The sequence below is a fragment of the Temnothorax longispinosus genome, chromosome 9 (assembly GCF_030848805.1).
Source record: "Temnothorax longispinosus isolate EJ_2023e chromosome 9, Tlon_JGU_v1, whole genome shotgun sequence".
NCBI lineage: Eukaryota > Metazoa > Arthropoda > Insecta > Hymenoptera > Formicidae > Temnothorax > Temnothorax longispinosus.
The window spans coordinates 7,594,863-7,615,147 of record NC_092366.1 but is presented as its reverse complement, the minus strand read 5'-3'; the positions used below and the strand labels follow the sequence as shown (position 1 = coordinate 7,615,147).

The window sequence follows — 20,285 nt, the reverse complement described above, 5'->3', positions numbered from 1 at the left end:
TAGTGATAAATAAATGTGATTTTTGTCCGTAAAAATCAGCATATAATTAGATTTATTATTTATGACATCTTTAATGTTATACGACCTCTACGTAATTAATATTGAGACGAAAGTCACATTTTTTACTAGAGTTGTGAGCCGTGTGAATATATGTACAACAGCAGCGCGGCGGGCGTTATGATAAATAGAATAAACAATGCATGTTAAAATTGTTTGGACATTTTATAACCTTATTGTATTGAAACTTGTATTTATTCAGTATTGCAGATCTTGATCAAACCTAATTTTAATTCTTTTCAGAAATGGGCGAATATTTTTGTTTTATCCTTTGCTTTATTCAGCGTCCAGAACATGGTAAACGTTGAATGTTTGAGATATGCGCTATACTCATCAGCTGACACATGCGACGTTGCCAAGCTGTCGCTAATGACGCTCGAGTCCAGCTGTCAGTTCCGATTAAGTCAGTTGTCGATTTAGTCAATCGAAAATTACGTTTTATTATTGTATGGTTCGGTCAATGAACTCGGGCTTCGTCCAGTATCTTGCAAAATGTTTATTGCATCGTTTCGTCAGTTTTTGGTTTGTTCATCTATTTTTGAAGTATATTGTAATTTTTGCAGCATAAGCGCTTTAGCCTCGTTTTTCGCAAGAGAGGCTACCCCTCCGCGTTAAATTGGCAAAGTTTATGGACATATATCTCCGGAACCAATCGGTTAAAAAATCCGAAATTTTACAGACACACTCTAGGAACGTTAATCTTTCATTTCATATCACATTTTCCGGGCTAATTATTTGACCTAAATGCATGAACCACCTTAAACTTTTAAATTTTATAATAATTAAAATTTATAATATGAGTAACTTTATTAGATAAAACTTTAATTAAAAACTAATCAAACAAAAAATGCCTAGACACGTCAGAATCTAATGCCCATATGCATATTTTCATCGATTATTTGAACGATTCGTTGCTAAATCTCATCTCAAAAACATGCAGAAAAATTCGGATGAATAACGCAAGATCCGAAAAGGATAATAAATTTTTCACACAATTAGAATTGATAAAAATATCTCTCTTTGTATTTTGTAAATTATTAAAATTATTTTTTGTAGGGGAGACCGGGGCTATTCGTGACACTGCTGAAATTTTGTCGCGGGCCTAACTTTAAAATGCTTGCTGCTAGAAACCTGTAATATCAATCACAGATGTTTCTTAGTGTCCTCAGGTACCAACGGAATGGCATTTGCGTGTCAACCATTTTTCTCTCTCAGTGACAGAAAGTTTGATTTCAAGTGCTCAAAGTAAATTTTTTCAAATCCCAAAAAATTTGTTTTCTCGCCGAATAAAATAATAAGAGATCCGAAACGGTAAGTTGTATTCAGTCACTCGACTTCACCAAGCATAATGCATGAGTAGATTTTATGGTATTCTTTCTTATCTGTAAGTCACAGATCATGAATAAGAAAAAATCACGTCGGGGCATTTCGTGACACGAGCAATCGGGGCAACCAAAAACGCCACGAATAAGCGTTCAAAGGAAAAACCAATTCGCAGGGGCCGCGGACGCCTTCGAGAAGTGGTTTCCCGTAATCGAATGTGAGCAATGAAGGCAATTAATGGAACAGGCGTTACATTTTTCCTCATAATTTTTTATACATATAATATGTAAATTCTGACAAATAAAGGCTTTTTTAAAGTATAAAGTAGATAAAAATTGCAAAAACGAAAGAAATCTATATAGTTTGTTCAATCAGAGAAAGTGTTACGCATTATCCCGTGGTTTGTCACGAATTACCCAGGCTTCGGGGCAATTCGTCACACATGACACAGCGATACATTTCTTGATATATTTCGAGACTCGTGAGAGAAAAACCTATATATTTTTTTTTCTTTTAAACTAGAGAGATGGACGATTACATCGCACTAATAAAAATTTTTTAAACATTTATTATACAAAGCAAGAAAAAATTCGAAACAAAAATGTGTCACGAATAGCCCCGGTCTCCCCTACAATATATAAAATTATTTTTAAGTGATGTGTAACTGATCGATTCTAAAATAATTACTTAAATAATTAACTATAAATAAATTTTCTATTTTATAACAATAAATATTGTTGCGCCCGTGCTGGACACTGAGGCTGTGTTCCTTTTGACGCTTTCAGCACTGAAAGCGTCGCTCCATCTCTATTTGATATTCAATGTGCAACGGAGATAGAATAATGCTTACAGCGCTGAAAGCATCAAAAGGAACGCAGCCTGAGTAGAGAAGTCGCGGAAAGCTGTGAAGCGCGCTCCTTGACAACGGGAGTTTGTTTATAAATTTATTGATTTTCTGTCTGGCGGATTTTTGGAATCTGCACGCATTCTGTTTTTCAAGCTTTGAATAAACGCATTACTCAAGTTTCTCTGTGTTCCCTTTCCTTTCGCGAGTTCCGCGGAGTACGCGTGCGCGATTGTGGAGTGCGCGATAGTGCTTCGACGGCGAACTTGCTTGACGAGCGTAACAATATATATCGAATCTTACGTCATACCTGTTTTACAGATATAGATACTGATTTATTTTTATTTCACACAGATATGTACAATGTACAATACATAAATATTTTCTTTTTCTCTAGTCTTCCAGTCCTATCCTGAGATACGAAAACCATGAAGATATTTAAAAACTGTATATTCTCTAAAAGCATCAATAAACTTACTTATGTTAGTTTTATTTTATCTCTTGCTCTTTTTTTGTCATTTACAGATCGCTACCATTGCTCCTATTTTATTTCGCTCATAAAGCTTCCTCTATGAAGAAGCCAAACTAATAAATACTAATAATTATGCATCAAATAAAATACAAGCTCATAAGAGGAGTTTTGTGAGCAAAATAAAACAAAAGCAATGGTAGCGATCTGTAATGATGAGGAAGCAATGTGCAAGTTTCTAATTTGCACACTTTTTATTGATTTTTTAATCTCTTTATATTTATTTAATTAAAAATAAACGATATAAGGCGTTATACCATAATCCAAGTTATTGACTTTTCCAATCTAAAAAATCTTTCAATTCAAGATTAAATATCAGATTAGATATTTTTAAGATTAAATGTCAGATTCAATATTTTATCTTGATATTTATTACATTGATTATTTATTCTTAAAGAGGTAACAAGCAACAACGGCATGACTTGCAATATCAGATTAAATATTTTATTCTTAAAGAGATAACACGCAATAGCGATACAAGTTAAAATTATTTTTTAAACAAAGATTTTTAATAAAATGCGTCAACGAGCTTTTTTAAAGACAGTACAATCTTCTTTTGTTTAATATTAAAATTATATGTAAGTATTCTTTATACAATTACGGAAGTATGCTATTCTCTAACTTGATTCTATAAAAATAGGATAACTGGTGACTTCACGTACAATAATATATTATCAAGTATAATGAAAAATTTTACTTATACTCTTATATTACAAAAAGACGTATATGTATGTATATATGTACGTACATAAACATACATAAACGTTCATAGACAAGAATATGCAAAGGTTTCATAAATATAATTATTATATCTATTATACAATATAATTAGAGTGTACAATGGTAAAAGTCTGGGATATAAGGAAAAAAGCATCTGCTGTAAGGTAAACGGTAAATATCTATTATTGCATCATATAATAAAATGTTTTTATTACTCCAATGCTGCAATGCCACGCTCATAATTCAATTACGCTGTCGAATCGAGTAACATGATATAATCAAGATAAAGACTAATCACAGACTTAAGTTCTTGAACAGCGAAAAAATTTGTGCGAATTGTTGGAGAATAAAATATCATCTGTTGCTATCAGAATTGTGGCAACTGAGTCCATATTTGTCGGCAAGTTGATGCCTTCACGATATAACAATTTTGCATAGCAACTTGCCAGCAACTTGTTGGCAACTTACGCTGCGGTCTAAAATCGTCTGATTCAAAATTCAAGATGTTGCTGTCATGTTGCTGTAATACTTCATAGAATCACAAAATGCTGTCATATTGCCAGCAACGCGAAGTAAATTTGATGCTGCTCTCTTGCCGACAAATTGCTGGCAATACATATATCCAATGTTGTCTGCATGTTGCTTCAAATATTAAATTACTCAAAATCAATTGAAGCAAATGTACAGCAAGTTGCCAGCATCATAATCAATCACAGGTTGCGCAATTTTGTTCAGACACGCTTTGCTATATCTTGGTGATTGCCGACATTAAAATCATTGCAGAAATATTTTAGAAGAAATATTTAACTTTTTTTCCTCATAATTTACTTTCGTTATTTCTTTTTTTTATATTATATTATATTCTAAATACACGAACTGTTATACTTATTGTTAGTAACATACGTGATACTTCACGCACTTAAGATTACGTATACCGGAAATTCTCACGATAGTTAACATGTTATCAACTTTTTATATCTCAGTTCCAAATTTACTAAATTATTTTTGTAATAATCATCATAAAATTGTAAATGTCGAAATTTGATTAATATTTTGATAATTATTTAAATTTGAGCTACATTAACAGTGAAATAAGTAAAGTAGAAAAATGTTAGAGACGCATATGTTATCAAACAAGTAGTTACCATGTGAATAAAAATGAAAAAATATATATATAAAATTTTTATGTAATTTGAAAGATCAGTAGACAATTCATATTTTTACTTAACTTGTTAGCCATGAAATCAAAGAAGAATAAATATTTTAAGAAAACAATAATGCGGAATATACACAATTTTGTAATAAATTAAATGTACATACATGCAAACAAAAATATATAATAAGCAAATAATGCATTTGCCACTTCAATTATCAGTACGTTAATGAAGTATTGTTTCGCTTCATTTATTCAATAAAAGAACAATATGTATATTGACTGAGATGCATATATTGACGCAGAGTATGAAATCCGCGGAGATTTTTTTCCCTTAAATATCAGATCATATCCCGAGATAACACTCATGATAGACCACCTTCGTGAATAATTCTACTATATTCTCGTCATTCAGAAAAATTATTAAAGTTTAGGATGACGGTATTATGGACGGCGACAAATAATGCATGAATTTATTTTGGAAATCGTACATTCTCAGCTATTATAGCAAATTTAATTGTAAAATGATAACTAACATTTTTTGCAGCGAAAGCAGTATTTTTTGCAGCGAGAGCTATAATTTAGCAACAGTAGCCAAAGTTTAGCAAAAAGTTACTTTAACAAAAGGTAAGCTTTTTTTTCTGTGCAAAATCTGATGAATTTCATGCATTTCTCTGAAATCTTTCTTCCTTAATATATTACATATTTTCACACATTTATATACCTACAATATATACTCATTTATAATTTCCTTTAACGTTTGCCAGTCTTAATGAAACAAGAGTATAGCACAATTAAAAACCGCACGTGTTTTTTATTGCCCCAACCTGGGACCCTCTCTAAATATAGAGAGCTAGGCAAGCAATATACTCTCGGTGGGTTGCCATCCCATCTGACATCTGAGAGGTGGCAATCGAAATCTGACAAAACCGTCTTGATCGGATTTGAACTCAGTTCTCCGGCTCACTAGACCAGCGCACATCTCTGCGCCACGATTGCCCCCCTCTCTTGCCTCAATACCAGGATGACAAGTGCACGCTTCTACTGCTTTTAACTGCGTGTCGTATTCAGTTCATGATCACACGAGTGTTATCATCGCTCTCTTGTTATCTCATTTAAGTTAGCGTCTATTGGTTTATTGAGAGATAAATCGACATGTGTTTAATGTTGGCCAAGTCTCAGTTATCTAAGAATAAATCAGGAAGTTCGACGATATAAATGGTGACCAAGCAGATTTATATGTCGTGTTCGTGACAGTCGTCATCTGCAGTGCCGAATGAAAACATACGTATACTCGCAATTTCATTCGAGAGTATAAAAAAATGCACTGATGTAGATATAGCCTGTCACTAATGCGTTCTGCGTGTATCACTTCGCGACAGGTTTTACGAAACGAACGGCATAGTGAAGTGAGCATTTAAGTGAAATAAACGACCAAAGTTGAAGCAATTTACAGGTCAGTGTGTCGATTATTATCAACGCTCTGTTTTGCTCAAACTGATATTCGGTTGGAATTTATTAATAAAAATTTTAGATAAAGTCTTGTAAAACATGTAATTATAGTAAACTCACTTATACCGTACTATATTTAAAAAATATGAGATCAACTTGTTAATAATGCAATAATATATGTGTATAGGTAAATATGAATAAATAGGAATAAAAAGCACCCGAATAAATTATATGACACATAATTTAATATATTTTAATATAATTTAAGAAAATATGATTTTACAAAAATGCTACATCAGTGGGAGAATCTCAAGTTTATTCCGCGTAAATTGCATGAGTCGCGTGAGTTTGAGAGAAAAAGAGTTTAAGTTGTAAACATACATAATCCGCAAACATTATAAACGCGATTATAAGTTTTTATGAGATATTTCTCTATCTTATAGACAATATTTTAGAACGTATAAATAATTTTCCATATCTTTAAAGAATCTTATACTTTATAAAATATAATAATGTAGAAATCGAATATTTATATAAATCGAATATATCTGTCTAACACAAAAAAATAACCACTTCTCCTTTTTACTTTTTAAATTAAAGAAGATAAGCCATAACAAATATCATTTCAATTTCTCAATGCAATATTAATTGTTATACGTTTTTTAAGATTAACAATTCAGCCAGAAATTATTAGTTGAATTGATGACGTCAATTGCATCGATAAATAGTTGATGTCAAATACTAGTTTAGTTGATATCTTTGTCATCTTCGATTTTGCTTTGTCATCTTCACAATTGCTTTTAATTGAGAAATTGAGACTATTTTTCAATTAAAAGCAATTGTGAAGATGACAAGCAAGGTCGAAGATGACAAAGATATCAACTAAACTAGTATTTAACATCAACTATTTATTGATGCAATTGACGTCAATTCAACTAATTTTGTAAGATTTTTATTGTCTTTCGACTAACTCTATTTCGAATTAATTCAAAATCGGAAAGCATAATATATACATATATGTACACAATAAAAAAGTTTATGTATTTTTGTTAAAAAAAGGTTCTTGTTAAAATTTTTATGTAAAGTAAGCAACACATGTGTAGATTTAACATATCTGCTATGTTAATTGTAAAATTAACAAATGTAAAATTACTAAGATAATTTAAAAAATATGTTAAAGAGTAACACAATTTGAACGTATTTATTAAATGTGTTAACGGAAAAAGAGTGTTGATTTTATTCTATAACAGAAGTGGGAATAAAAATTTACAGAAAAAGAGTGTTAATTTTATTCTTACAATCTTAACTTCAACATAAAAGTTATGTTAATTGTACACATAAATAACCTTAAATTACAATCAGAATTACATTTCTTTCCTGTTGAAATATTTTAACATATAGTATCGGTGCTACCATTTAACACATCATATTATGTTAAATTAAAACAAAAATTTGAGTAAACCGTTTGGGACATGTGATTTATGTCGTATTTAACACAAATTTTCCAACTGCAATGTGTATGTTACGTTTTCTATTCAATGTGAATAGAAAGAGAAAGAAGGGGGCGGAGGAATTGGCCGAAAAACATAGAAATATTATAAAAAATATTCATGATTACTCAATTAACATAAAAACAATTACAAAAAAAAAACATTATATGGTGAATATAATGAGGCCAACGATGACAAAAATACTAATCAGTATTCGACATGGGTAAAGTTCCGAAAAGCCCATACCTCCGATTGTTCTGAAATTTTGTATACTATTATATTTTGATATGCTAATTATGAATATGTCAATGAAAATTGGCGCAAAGGTCATTTTCTAGGTAAAAATTAAAAAAGAAATTTTTTGCATATTTTTTAATTATCTAAATAAATTACATTTTAAAACAAAAAATTTCAAATAAAAATTGTACGTCTCTTAAAAACGCAATTTTTATATTCTATACTCTATTACTGTAAAATCAGGCACGAACACGATAACTGGTGCCCCTTGATTTGACTATGGTTTCTGGTAGTATTTCTTAAGCTGAACAAAAAATTATATAGGTCTTATGTGTGCATAAATAGTACACACGTAAGTGAGGGAGAGGCTACCGCACTTCCCCCGAAAGCAGGGGTGAGGTGGGGGTGAACCTAGGTTTGCGTGAAAAGTGTATGCGTGAACTTCTCATGCGTAGAAAGTTAATATGAATTTTTAAATAATACTTCAATTGTGTGTGCATAAACAATAACACGTAAGTGAGGGAAGGGCTACCGCACTTCCCCCGAAAGCAGGGAGAAGGTGGGGGTGAATCTAGGTTCTCGTGAAAAGTGTATGCGTAAACTTTTCATGCGTGGAAAGTTAATATGAATTTTTAAATAATACTTCAATTGTGTGTGCCTAAACAGTACACACGTAAGTGAGGGAGCGGCTACCGCACTTCCCCCGAAAGCAGGGGGGAGGTGGGGGTAAACCTAGGTTCGCGTGGAAAGTGTATGCGTAAACTTTTCATGCGTGGAAAGTTAATATGAATTTTTAAATAATACTTCAATTGTGTGTGCCTAAACAGTACACACGTAAGTGAGGGAGGGGCTACCGCACTTCCCCCGAAAGCAGGGGGGAGGTGGGAGTGAACCTAAGTTCGCGTGAAAAGTGTATGCGTAAACTTTTCATGCGTGGAAAGTTAATATGAATTTTTAAATATTACTTCAATTGTGTGTGCATAAACAGTACACACGTAAGTGAGGGAGGGGCTACCGTACTTCCCCCGAAAGCAGGGGGGAGGTGGGGGTGAACCTAGGTTTGCGTGAAAAGTGTATTTTATTTGAAACTTTTTGTTCTAAAATGTATAATTATTTAGATAATTAAAAAATATAAAAAAATTTTTTTTTTAATTTTTACCTAGAAAATGACCTTTGCGCCAATTTTCATTGACATATTCATAATTAGCATATTAAAATTTAATAGTATACAAAATTTCAGAACAATCGGAGGTATGGGCTTTTCGGAACTACAGCCGAACATTAGTTTGGTATCCAACGTTTATTGAAAAAAATAAAAAAGTTAATTAGAATGACGCAGCATGGTGATATTAATAAATGCATTCACGCAGTAACATAACGTTAATCACGATTTCATATATCATAAAAGAAGCATCGCGCGTCGCTATAAGATCGTGAACATTAAAGGTGCGATTTTATTGACGCTAGAAACCAGCGGCAGCGTCAAGAAAATGTAGTGGGGAAAGAAGTTCCGTTGAATTTTGCGGTACGCTAAAAAGTTGAAACGGTCTGAACTTCTTTTCCCACTACATATTTTCTTGACGCTGCCGCTGCATGGTTTCTAGCGTCAATGAAATCGCACCTTAAAAGTTCAGTTAAAACATTTTTGCCTATCTCTTATCGTTTCGATAAGATATATGCTTAGATTAGAAACATAAGAATTGATTTTTTCCGATAGAGTGTGTCACTTCTTTGACATGCGTAAAAGCACTAAAAATATACTCTAATTTTTATCTGTAATGTAACATACCTAAAGTTCATCAAAATTGAGGAGAAAACTTGGGTTTGTTTTCTTTTAAGATAAGTAGATTTAATCTAACAAGATTCATTTGAGTGTTACATGTACTTTATGAGTTTTCTGTGCAGCAAATATAATTTGCGCGATATTTTTGTAGCTGGACTACTTGAGGCCGACTTTTTATGCCTTTAACAATTAAGCAATATAGTATGCTATTCTAATCAAAATGTATTAAAATATTAAAATAAAAATACATAGAAATCTGTTGTGAATACTTCTTAGAAAAAACTATAATAATGGTAATATAATAGAATAAACAATCAAACAGATTTACATACTTATTATGTGACGTGGCAAATTGATGATTATTGACATTGAAAATTGTGTAAAGCTATTAATTTTTATAGCAGGTATTTCAAATAAATAAAAAGTAACATATTAAGACGTAACAATGTAAAACATACAACAATTTTGACTAAATAATAATAATTTGACTTTGATATAAAGAAATTACGTTCATATTCTTCAATAGCGTAGTGACTTTACTGCAAGTGTATAATCATATGTTATGCTTTATCTATAATAAGCATGACATACGCGATTACGTACTTGCTTGAGCAATTATTACGTCAAATGAATAGTTTTCAACTTTAATCTTATCTCGTTGTTTTTGTTTTCGTAGTGATTAATGTTAGGATGTTAGAGTTATATAATGTGAAAATAGTACAACTAAAAAAAGAGGTATTACACAATTAAATATATCAATACATATTTATGTAGTATAAAATTTGTATAATTATGTGCATTTTTTAAATGTTACCATCTATTTTATCAAAATTTTCTTAAATTCATTTCAATCCATTTATTACATTAATCATTGCAATAAGATGTATCATAATTTAATTAAAATAAAGTTTATGTGAAATCGATTAAAGAATAAAAAGTTTTGTCATTTATTTGCATTTCTGGCACTTGATAAGTAAACCATTTTCATTGTAATTTATATCATTTGCTATAAATTATTTATATATTATTAAAATTATATGTGTTCCTCATAAGTTCAGTCATTAAACGTCCATCTAATAATGGGCGGATTTGATTATGAGAAAACAGCGGAAAACATTTCTGAGAAAACTCATCAAGGTGAAATATGGCCGATGTCATTCGACCACAAATACGCACGCGATCGCGGCGCGCCACACACACAGACGCGTCGTAAATTTCTCGCAAATACCGCAACTCGATCACATTCGACGGGATCTCAACGCGGAACGTACGTATGCCGTTGACCAAAAAGGGGAAAGAGAAAAGGGCTTCTTATTACGCTCTTAATTGAAACAGCTCTTAACTCAAACGTATAGGAGAATGCGCGCCCTTCTTGAATATCGACGGATATGAAGGAAAAACGACGGTAAAGCGGGCGGGGAAAAAAACGGTGGAAGGGTGGCGCGACAAAGAAAAGGGGGGGAAGGCCGGAATGAGTGGGAGGGAGCGGATTAAAAAGGGAGAAAGAAAACGTGATAAATCTCGCTGCGAACAATAAGTTATCGTAAAGAATCGTTTTAGCGTTTCGTGACACGGTAGGAAGAACAATGATTTGTTGGGAAAATTCTCCAATTCCAATTCTAATTCCAATTTCAGAAATGGCCCTAGAGACACCGGCATGGCTGAATCTATGCTTCGTGGAGAAGATCCTGCGAAAGTCGGAAGGCGACAACTCGATTCAGGTGATCGAGATATTCTCGAAATCAGCCACGGCTAAGGGTGACGGCTACACAAGCGATATGATTAGGGTTGCTGCCGAATTTTCGCGTGACCAAAGCGACAGTAAAATTACGGAGAAGAAATCAATCATTGTCAAAATCGCGCCTGTAGCTGAAGGCATTCGTCACTTTGTAAGTTGATTCAACTAATATAATATTTCTAATACAAATAAATCAAATTAAGTGGCAGATTCTACTATTTCGAAGTAGATTTCTGCTCAACAAAAAGATCAGGACAATTATTTTTGAGGCAATCAGTGATTGAAAATAAAATTATTTTTATCAAGTTCATAGAGGCACCTATACCTACATTTAGAAGAAAAGTATATGCTTGAGTCATTTTAAAAACAATTTTGATTTGCGGAATAAAATTATTATTTATTTGTCATTTCTGAGAAACCAAAACTTTTTATTTAAACTCTTACATCACAAAACTAATTGCATGCTTGTTTGATTTTAAAAGATTTTATTTGTTAATCTTAAATAAACTTTTTACAGATCGAATTATCAGGCGTCTTTGATATCGAAATATTGATGATGTCAGATACCTTGGATAAAATGAATAAGTTGTTAGGGCCGGAGCATCGCTTAAGCGGGAAGGGCCTATACGTGCAAAATAAAAATCCAACGCTTCTGGTGATCGAGGATCTTGCGCCTCTCGGCTTTCGCATGGCCAATCGTCTGTCTGGTCTTGACCTAGCTCATACCATATTGGCGCTTGACGGACTAGCCAGATTTCATGCAGCTTCTGTAGCCATATGCGAGAAGGTAAATCACTACGCGTGACTCACTTGTAATGTCTCATTGCAATTATCACGAATTCAGGTTAGTGGCACGAAACCATGGACCATACAAGGTGCAAATTTCCATGTTAATATTCCCTGAATGATATAAGTAATATATTTTATGCAACACGTGCAAGGAAAGTGCCCCATTATGCACGCTACGCGTGCGTGATAAACCACTTTCCAGGCACTTGCAACATAAAATAGGGTGTGTAAGCCGTGCGTAAAGATGAAAATTCCCGAGTGCGGTTACTGCACTCGCCTTCGGCTCGTGCGTAAACTCCGCACCCGGGAATTTTTATCTTACGGCACTTGTTACACAAATAACTATATATGGAAAGTCATTTTGTATTGCATGCTAGAAGACTTCTTGCACTATACGAATATTGCACTATATTAAACACATTATACATAGTCGTCGGAAATATTCAAATGTTTCATATAATAGACATTAATATATTTTAAAGCGACGAAACATTAATTAATTGCTTCAAATACTATCAAGAAATAAGTTTGAAACTTGTAAAGCTTTAGGACAATGTGCTTAACACTTCAGATCTTATAGAGAAGTAGTTTCTAATTAATATTTTAAAAGGGTACAAATTTTGTTTTAATACCGTGTAGTCGAGTCACCAGGTCGATTGAGCATTTTTTCGAGGTTCATGGCTTAAGTTAATGTTTTTTTATGTTTTTTGTCGTAGAACAAGAATCTGTAAATAGTTTTTTCGTAAGTCGATTCAATAAAAAGTTAGTAACAATTTATTTGTTTAAATTGCCCTAGCGATCAAACTATACATCCTATAAAAAAATGAACTGGAGAAAATTTGTTCCTCTTTTCACGACAAACAAAATGGCGTTTGAATTTTTCCAAAATCTTGATTATTGACGGAAATATGTTAATTTTTAAATAATTACTGCCTACGCGTCGCGGAGTACCTTAGGCATGCGCGCTCGCGCTCAATTGTATTGTTAAAACAATTGAAACTCTGAACTTGTCTGAACTTGTCTTGTGATACAATTGAGCGCGAGCGCACACGCCTAGGGTACTCCGCGACGCAGTAATTACCTAAAAATTGACATATTTCCGTCAATAATCAAGATAAATATCGTGTCCTAAACCTCTGATGCTACAGATATGTACATACACTGTAATAATGCGTGCGGTAAAATGGTTACCGTAAACCGCAGTGATTTTGTATGGTCGAATGGGAGTTCGAAACTACACGGCGAATAATCCAGCAAAAATGCCTGGCGGAGAATAACCGTTTTAATCAAAGTCCAATATCCTTTATTATCCTTTATTACAGCACGTGCCTCGGCGTTTAGCCAAGAAAACAATTTGAAAAAGTATCTTTCATGAAAAAAAGACTACAATTTACTCAAAAACGTATATCAAATTAAATCTGGCCATCGAAAGCCAACGCGGTTATTTGTGCGTGATAAATTGAAATTTATTTATTAATTCTTCTTATATCTTTGTCCGAACGTTTCGGCTCCGCATTGAGCCATCATCAGCGGCATAACAAATACAATATTTAATAATTCTCACGATCTCCGTTAGGTACGCTATGGATGAGTGCTTCGGGACTGGAAAGAGTGGAAAATCGGAAAGCCGATCTGCTCGTCTGCTCGTAACGTATTGACGTATGGTTGGAATGTGATGTCACAGTTAAGAGATCAGGAGAACGTAAGTATGAGAATTGATATCATGGTTATTTTTAAATCCATTGTTCAGCAATGCGACTAAGGCGACATATATAATAAGTATAAATAGTCTTGAACTTTATTATTTAACAGGGTGTTCCGTAAGTCGAGGTTAATCGCTCGAAAGATGAGTGGGGAATCAAAAACAAGAAAGAAAGTTGATACAAACATAGGTTCAAAAATGCGTTGTTTTTGATGAGTTATCGCCATTTTTATGTTAAAATTTAAAATTGCTTTGCCTTCGAATTTTTTTGTCAAAATTGAAACATAAGATAGTTTTTATGAGTTTCAAAACACAGCTAAAGTCAAATAAAAGTTGCGGGCTGCTTTAGCACTACACGGATGCACCGCGGGAGGATGTACATCATCCCTTGGCCTTGTACCTTCACGTAGTGCGACTAAGGTCGCATTGCTGAACAATGGATTTAAAAATGACCACGATATTAATTCTCATACTTGCAGCGTTCTCCTGATCACTTGACTATGACATCACATTCCAACCATACTTAGGGTAGACCGGGGCACGTTGTCACACACTTTTTCAATATTTTTTGTATTTTTTACATTCAATATTTAAGAGTACTTTGATATGCCAAAATTTCGAGTGAACCCTCAGCTTCAATTGGACAGTATCGAATTTTGTGTGATTGTTACTCTACAGTTGTTACATAACAATAAATAACGACAGGTCGCTTGTGACAACGTGCCCCGTGACCGGGGCACGTTGTCACATCAAATGTAATTGCATGCAAAATGTAATCCAAACTGTATACAACGTAAATATCAATATATTATAGTGCGCTGCAATGTAAAAAAGTAAAATCCTTCACAGAAACATTTATTTTATTTCAAAAAAGTACAAAAAGCACGAAGTTTTCGTCTTAATCTAAATAGGCAAGAATTCCACTCGAATGCGCAACTTATTGATAAACATTTTTTCTTTTATAATCATGTCGGTGATTAAACATAAAATATTTTTATTCGTAATCGTCATCCGAAGATTCGGAATAGATTCCTATCAAATTTGTGACAACGTGCCCCGAGGGCATTTTTTTATTTCAAACAGCCTCATGTCCGACACATTTGAGATATTCGTAAGGTTAGGTACTGCACGCGGTAGGTAAAAGTACATACTTTAAGATAATATAAAGGTCTATTCTGAAAAAACATAAGCTTCATGTCCAGTACGTTGAATATTAGACAATAAAATTTTACTTACGGTCGCAAAAAACTTTCAAGTTGATTTTACGTCAACACGGCTGGCGCAATCTCAAGACTGTAAACACACCAAAGATGGGCATACACTAACACGTTTTGGGAATAACGGGTGCTGCCCTCCGGTTATTAGTTTTTTAAATAAAGCCAAAGTGACAACGTGCCCCGCGTGACAACGTGCCCCGGTCTACCCTACGTCAACACGTAACGAGCAGACGAGCAAATTGGCTTTCCGACTTTCCAGTCCCGAAGTACTCATCCATAGCGTAAAACGGAGATCGTGAGAATTATTAAATTGTATTTGTTAGGCCGCTGATGATGGCTCAATGCGAAGCCGGAACGTTCGGACAAAGATGTAAGAAGAATAAATAAATTTATAAATAAATTTTAATTTATCACGCACAAATAATATATCAAATTATTCTCTTACAATTAGTACTTAACTACCTAAAGAAAATCAACTTTTCCTTGACTAAAATATCGCGTATATCAAATACCTTCGAAACTAAAGCAATTATAAAAAAAAAAGCTTTAAGCTTTTAGCTTAAATGGACACGTATGTGCCTAGCTAATTGTAAGCAGTAAGTCCTTCTACATTTACGAAATCGTAATTTGTAATTTATATTGAAATTTACATTAAGAAATTGTAACAAATAGTCCTATACTCGTTACTATCTTCAAGAAAAAATGTTCTCTAAATTTGTTAAGAAATCACATGTTATTGAAATTAATGTCGTAGATTGTTTTCTATAGCCTCATGTATACATGTGCCAAATTTCCAGTCCACGCTACAAACTTATTTACTAAATTGTATAATTAAATGAATAAATATCAATGTTCTTTGATAAAAATATTTTAATATCTAGGAACCAAAGCAAAAAGATATGTATACGAAAGGAATATTTAACGATCAGCACCCGCTAGAACTGCAAAATTTTTTCGTTATGAGTCTTAAAGCTTTAGCAGATGAGGTTGCAAATTGGCCAGGAATGAAAAAGTAAGATTTACATGAATAAACGCAATATTTATTAATCTAATTCTTAATGTTTAAGATAACATAAATAAGCATAATAAGCAGAAACTGGCAAATATATATAGAAACACAAATTGTTGTTTAGAATATACAGCAAATATTTATGATTTTTCCATAATTTTATATAATTCCATGTTTATGTGACTTTTATTTATTGTTAGATACTCGGAAAAAATTGCTAAACTCACCGACCATGTATATAAAATAGGAATAGATGCATCCAAGTTATGTGAGGATGAATTCAATGTTATTAATCACGGCGATTTCTGGGTAAACAATATGTTGTTCAAATATGACAATGATGGCAAACCTATTCAGCACATTTGTGTAAGTACCACTACATTATAAAAAAATTATGTATTTCCTTTAAATACAAGCTTATTGATTTATTTATTATTATAATCACGATTAAAATTTAAGATTGAATGACGAAATTCGTGAAATCTAATTTGTACCTGCACGTAATGACATAATGTATATTGTTGAAACAGCGTATTTACTTTAAAACTATATCTTAAAAGATTAATTTTGAAAAATGTAAAGCATCGTGAGCATAAATCAAATATAAATAGGTATAACATCGTTTAGTCACTTTGTTTTAATTATCTATCCCACTCGGCATGTAATATTTCAGAAACATTTCTGCAAAATTCCATTTAAAATATTACACCTTTCATCAATATTTCAGAAATATTTCACGACCGTTTCTGCAACATTTCTGCAATGTTTCAATCGGCACAATTATTTCAAATGCAACTTTGCTGAAAGATTTCGGCAATATTTCGGTAATATTACTGAAATATTTCTGAAATATATCTACGAAATATTGCAGAAACACTTCAGAGATATTTCAAATACATTTTACCATGAGAAAAATGTTTTGTATTAGCAAACAAAATTTTGTTACTGACGTAAAAACTATTTTGTTACTGACGTAAAAACTGTTTGTGAAAAATGAAATATTTTGTTACCGGAACAAAAAAAATATATTAAGCCATGTGCGTATAGCCGCCGCGCATTTGTCCAAAGAAATCCGCTCTCTCAGCTGGTCACCCATCCAAGTAGTATACACCGGCGCCTTGTTGCTTGACATCGATGATCGAACAGGGTAGTGGTGATCCTCTGACTCTGACGATTCTTTCTTTCTTATACTTGCTTATTTTGGTGACCATAAAGCTATCGCATAACAATATTAACAATACAGATATACGAATAAATCTTTTTTGCCAGTCAACGTCGAATATTAATTTATATTAAATATTATTAAGTATTTTATATTTTATATTAAAAATGCCATATGACAAAATTTGGAATATCAGAAAATTCTTAATATTATAAAAGAAAAAAAATGCAATAAAATGTAATAATTATATAATAATAAATTTAATTTTTTATAAGTTCTAAAGTTTCTGTCAGCAACTTTTTGGAAATATTACAAATGCAATGTTGTATGTGAAACATTCAAAAATATAACGCGTGCAATTTAAATGTAAATAATAGTTTTATCATGTATCAGAAATGTTTCTAAACCATTACATCTGCAATATTTCTTCTGCAATATTGTAGAAATTCACTGCCTGCAATTCAATTTTTCATTACCTACGCAATCCTTCAGAAATTTTTCAGAAATATTTTAAATGCAATGTTGCGTTTGATATGTTACAGAAATATTATTTGTGCAATGCAAACGTAATATTATTTTTATAATGTTTCAGAAATATTTCTGAAATATTGCATCTGCTACATTTTTTTGCAATATTATACAGACACTTACAAACATTGTAAACAACTTTCTGAAAGATTTCAGAAATATTGTTAATGCAATATTATAAAAAACATGATGCAGGTACATTTCTGAAATATTTCAGATGCATAGTTACAAATGAAATGTTAACGAAATATTTCTGTACTATTTCCGAATATTTCAATATTTCAGCAACATAACATGCCGAGTGGGATATTTCTGAATTTTTATTATCATTTTTGTAGTTGAATGCAATGCAAGTTACAGTTAAATGCAAAATAAATTTACATAAAAATTAACAAAATGAATAAGTAACGAATAAGTAAATATATAATATTCCAAAAAGTTTACGGTATATGTTAACGCATTTTAATGGTCGCGTTCAGCAGACTAAGCCGCTCAGTAGCAATCGAACGTGATTGGTTCTTACTTTTAGAATCAACCAATCAACGCAGAGTGTTGATAAGACGAACTCAACAATTGTGCAACAGTTGTATCTGCTGAACGCGCCCAATAATTCGCAACATCGACTTTAGCGATCAAGACAAAGGCCGGTATTCATATTCATATCTTATTTCAAGACCGTCTTAAATAACATCTTAAGATGCTAATACGGCTCTGTGATTGGTTAATGACATCTTTAAGATTGTACTTAAGATGGTCTTAAATATAAGAACCGACTATGAATACCGGCCAAAGAGGCAGCGCTAATATGAGATACTTGAAATTGCAGTAGATTATGAATAATGCATAAATCTAGTTTGATTACATTCAGGTACATACAACCGCCACCTGTTTGCCGGTGTCATTCGCGCGAACTCTCAACTTTCTTGCCGCGATTTTCTAAACATGAGTCCCATTTCTTTCCCGGGGCACGGATTTCATTTCCAATTCAATTGCCAGGAGCTTAAAAAATCGGTTGATCGACAGAGTTTGTTTGATATATTACAGGTGGATTTCCAAATGTGTGTCTACACATCGCCGGCAATCGATCTTCAATATTTTCTCAATACAAGTCCTTCCCCGGATGTCATTGAAAACAAGAGAGATGTTTTATTAAATGAATATCTTGGCGCACTGTCGGCGACTATGAAGCAACTGAGCTGCAAGACGCAGCCACCCACCATGGAAGAACTGAAAGCTACCCTAAAACAAAGAGCCAGTTATGGAATGATATCATCCTTCTCATGTTTACCGATAGTGCTGTGCTGCAAGGCTGAGGTGAAAGATTTAGATGAGATGATGAATCCTAATACCTTTTCAAGTCCGGGTCTAAAGAGCGAGAGTTATAAAAAATTGATGATGAAGAGAATTCCAATGTATGACGAATGGGGTTTGCTGGATCTTTAATGAATACTTGACTTTTGTTGTAATAAATAATGTAGAAAAAAAATAATAATAGGCATGACAAAGTACAGCAAATACATTAAAATGGAAAACAATAAAATAATAGAAATATTGGCGCGCTTTAAAAAAATAGTCATCATGGAATTGATATGATAATGACAGATCTTTTAGTTTAAAAGATCAAAAATTATTCTTTTATGATGTAATATATAATGTTTTTATATATATAATATAAATCAAGAGACACGGTAGTGTCTCGCGCCAAGTACACGCGGAGCGAGACCGACCGTGACTCTTTTACGCGACGCGACGGGTTGCGAGTACCCGAGATGTTGAGATCTCGATAACGAGTGAACGGATCAAGTTCTAAGTAGGCTTGATCGATAGCTTGGGGTCCAATTAGGGGGGGGTTTCTCTCATAATATTCCGCTACGTGCCCTACGAGCGGAGATATTGCGACGCAAAGTCCAAATGTGAAAATTTATTTTTAAGATACTCCTCCTCCTAACGCCGATGTTCTTGTATGATGACGTCATAATCAGAAACGTTACTTTCACTTTTTCGACGCTGGCGGCGCAGGTATCGCCAGTTTCGATATCGCGCGCGTATTTCGAAATTAGGTCGATAAACTTATCGGTCAGGAGTAAGATTTTTATTTAAATATTTTAGGTAAATTAGGTATATACTTATATAATATATATTGAGTCAATTCCTTCATGTTTATCTGGAGAGATTTCGTATCCTTACATCGTATTACCACCGCTGCCGGAAAAGAAGGTTCTCTACGCTTGGCAGAAAGTGCCGCTAGGGAATTTTTAAGTCGATTCTTATGAATCAAGCTTGAATTCGATGTCTAAGTATCCCAGGTTGCCGATGACGAGGTCCAGATAGTGCGCTTCATAGTTTTCGGTGTCCAGGTGTAATAATACGTTGAATTCGATGTCTACGTGTCCCAGGTTGCCGATGACGAGGTCCACATAGTGCGCTCCGTAGTTTTCGGTGTTTACGTGTATTAATACCTTGAATTCGATGTCCACATGTCCCAGGTTGCCGATGACAAGATCCAGATAGTGCGCTTCATAGTTTTCGGTGTCCAGGTGTAATAATACGTT

General features: G+C 33.1%; 1 protein-coding gene and 1 pseudogene across 2 annotated transcripts; both read left to right on the top strand.

Annotated features, from left to right (window-relative positions):
- The first annotated feature begins 5,586 nt into the window (after positions 1-5,586).
- Positions 5,587-19,241, top strand: LOC139819045 (uncharacterized). Of its 2 annotated transcripts, none has more exons than XM_071788178.1 (6): positions 5,587-6,082; positions 11,224-11,477; positions 11,844-12,113; positions 15,916-16,046; positions 16,244-16,409; positions 18,778-19,241. In XM_071788178.1, exons 2-6 carry the CDS (start codon positions 11,226-11,228, stop codon positions 19,174-19,176), a joined length of 1,218 nt encoding a protein of 405 aa, XP_071644279.1. In that variant the 5' UTR covers positions 5,587-6,082; positions 11,224-11,225; the 3' UTR covers positions 19,177-19,241. The 2 variants fall into 2 exon arrangements, with proteins under 2 accessions (XP_071644279.1, XP_071644280.1); XM_071788179.1 differs by lacking the exon at positions 5,587-6,082 and adding an exon at positions 10,573-11,162.
- Positions 18,906-20,285, top strand: part of LOC139819044 (uncharacterized) — a 17,475-nt pseudogene continuing 16,095 nt past the window's right edge.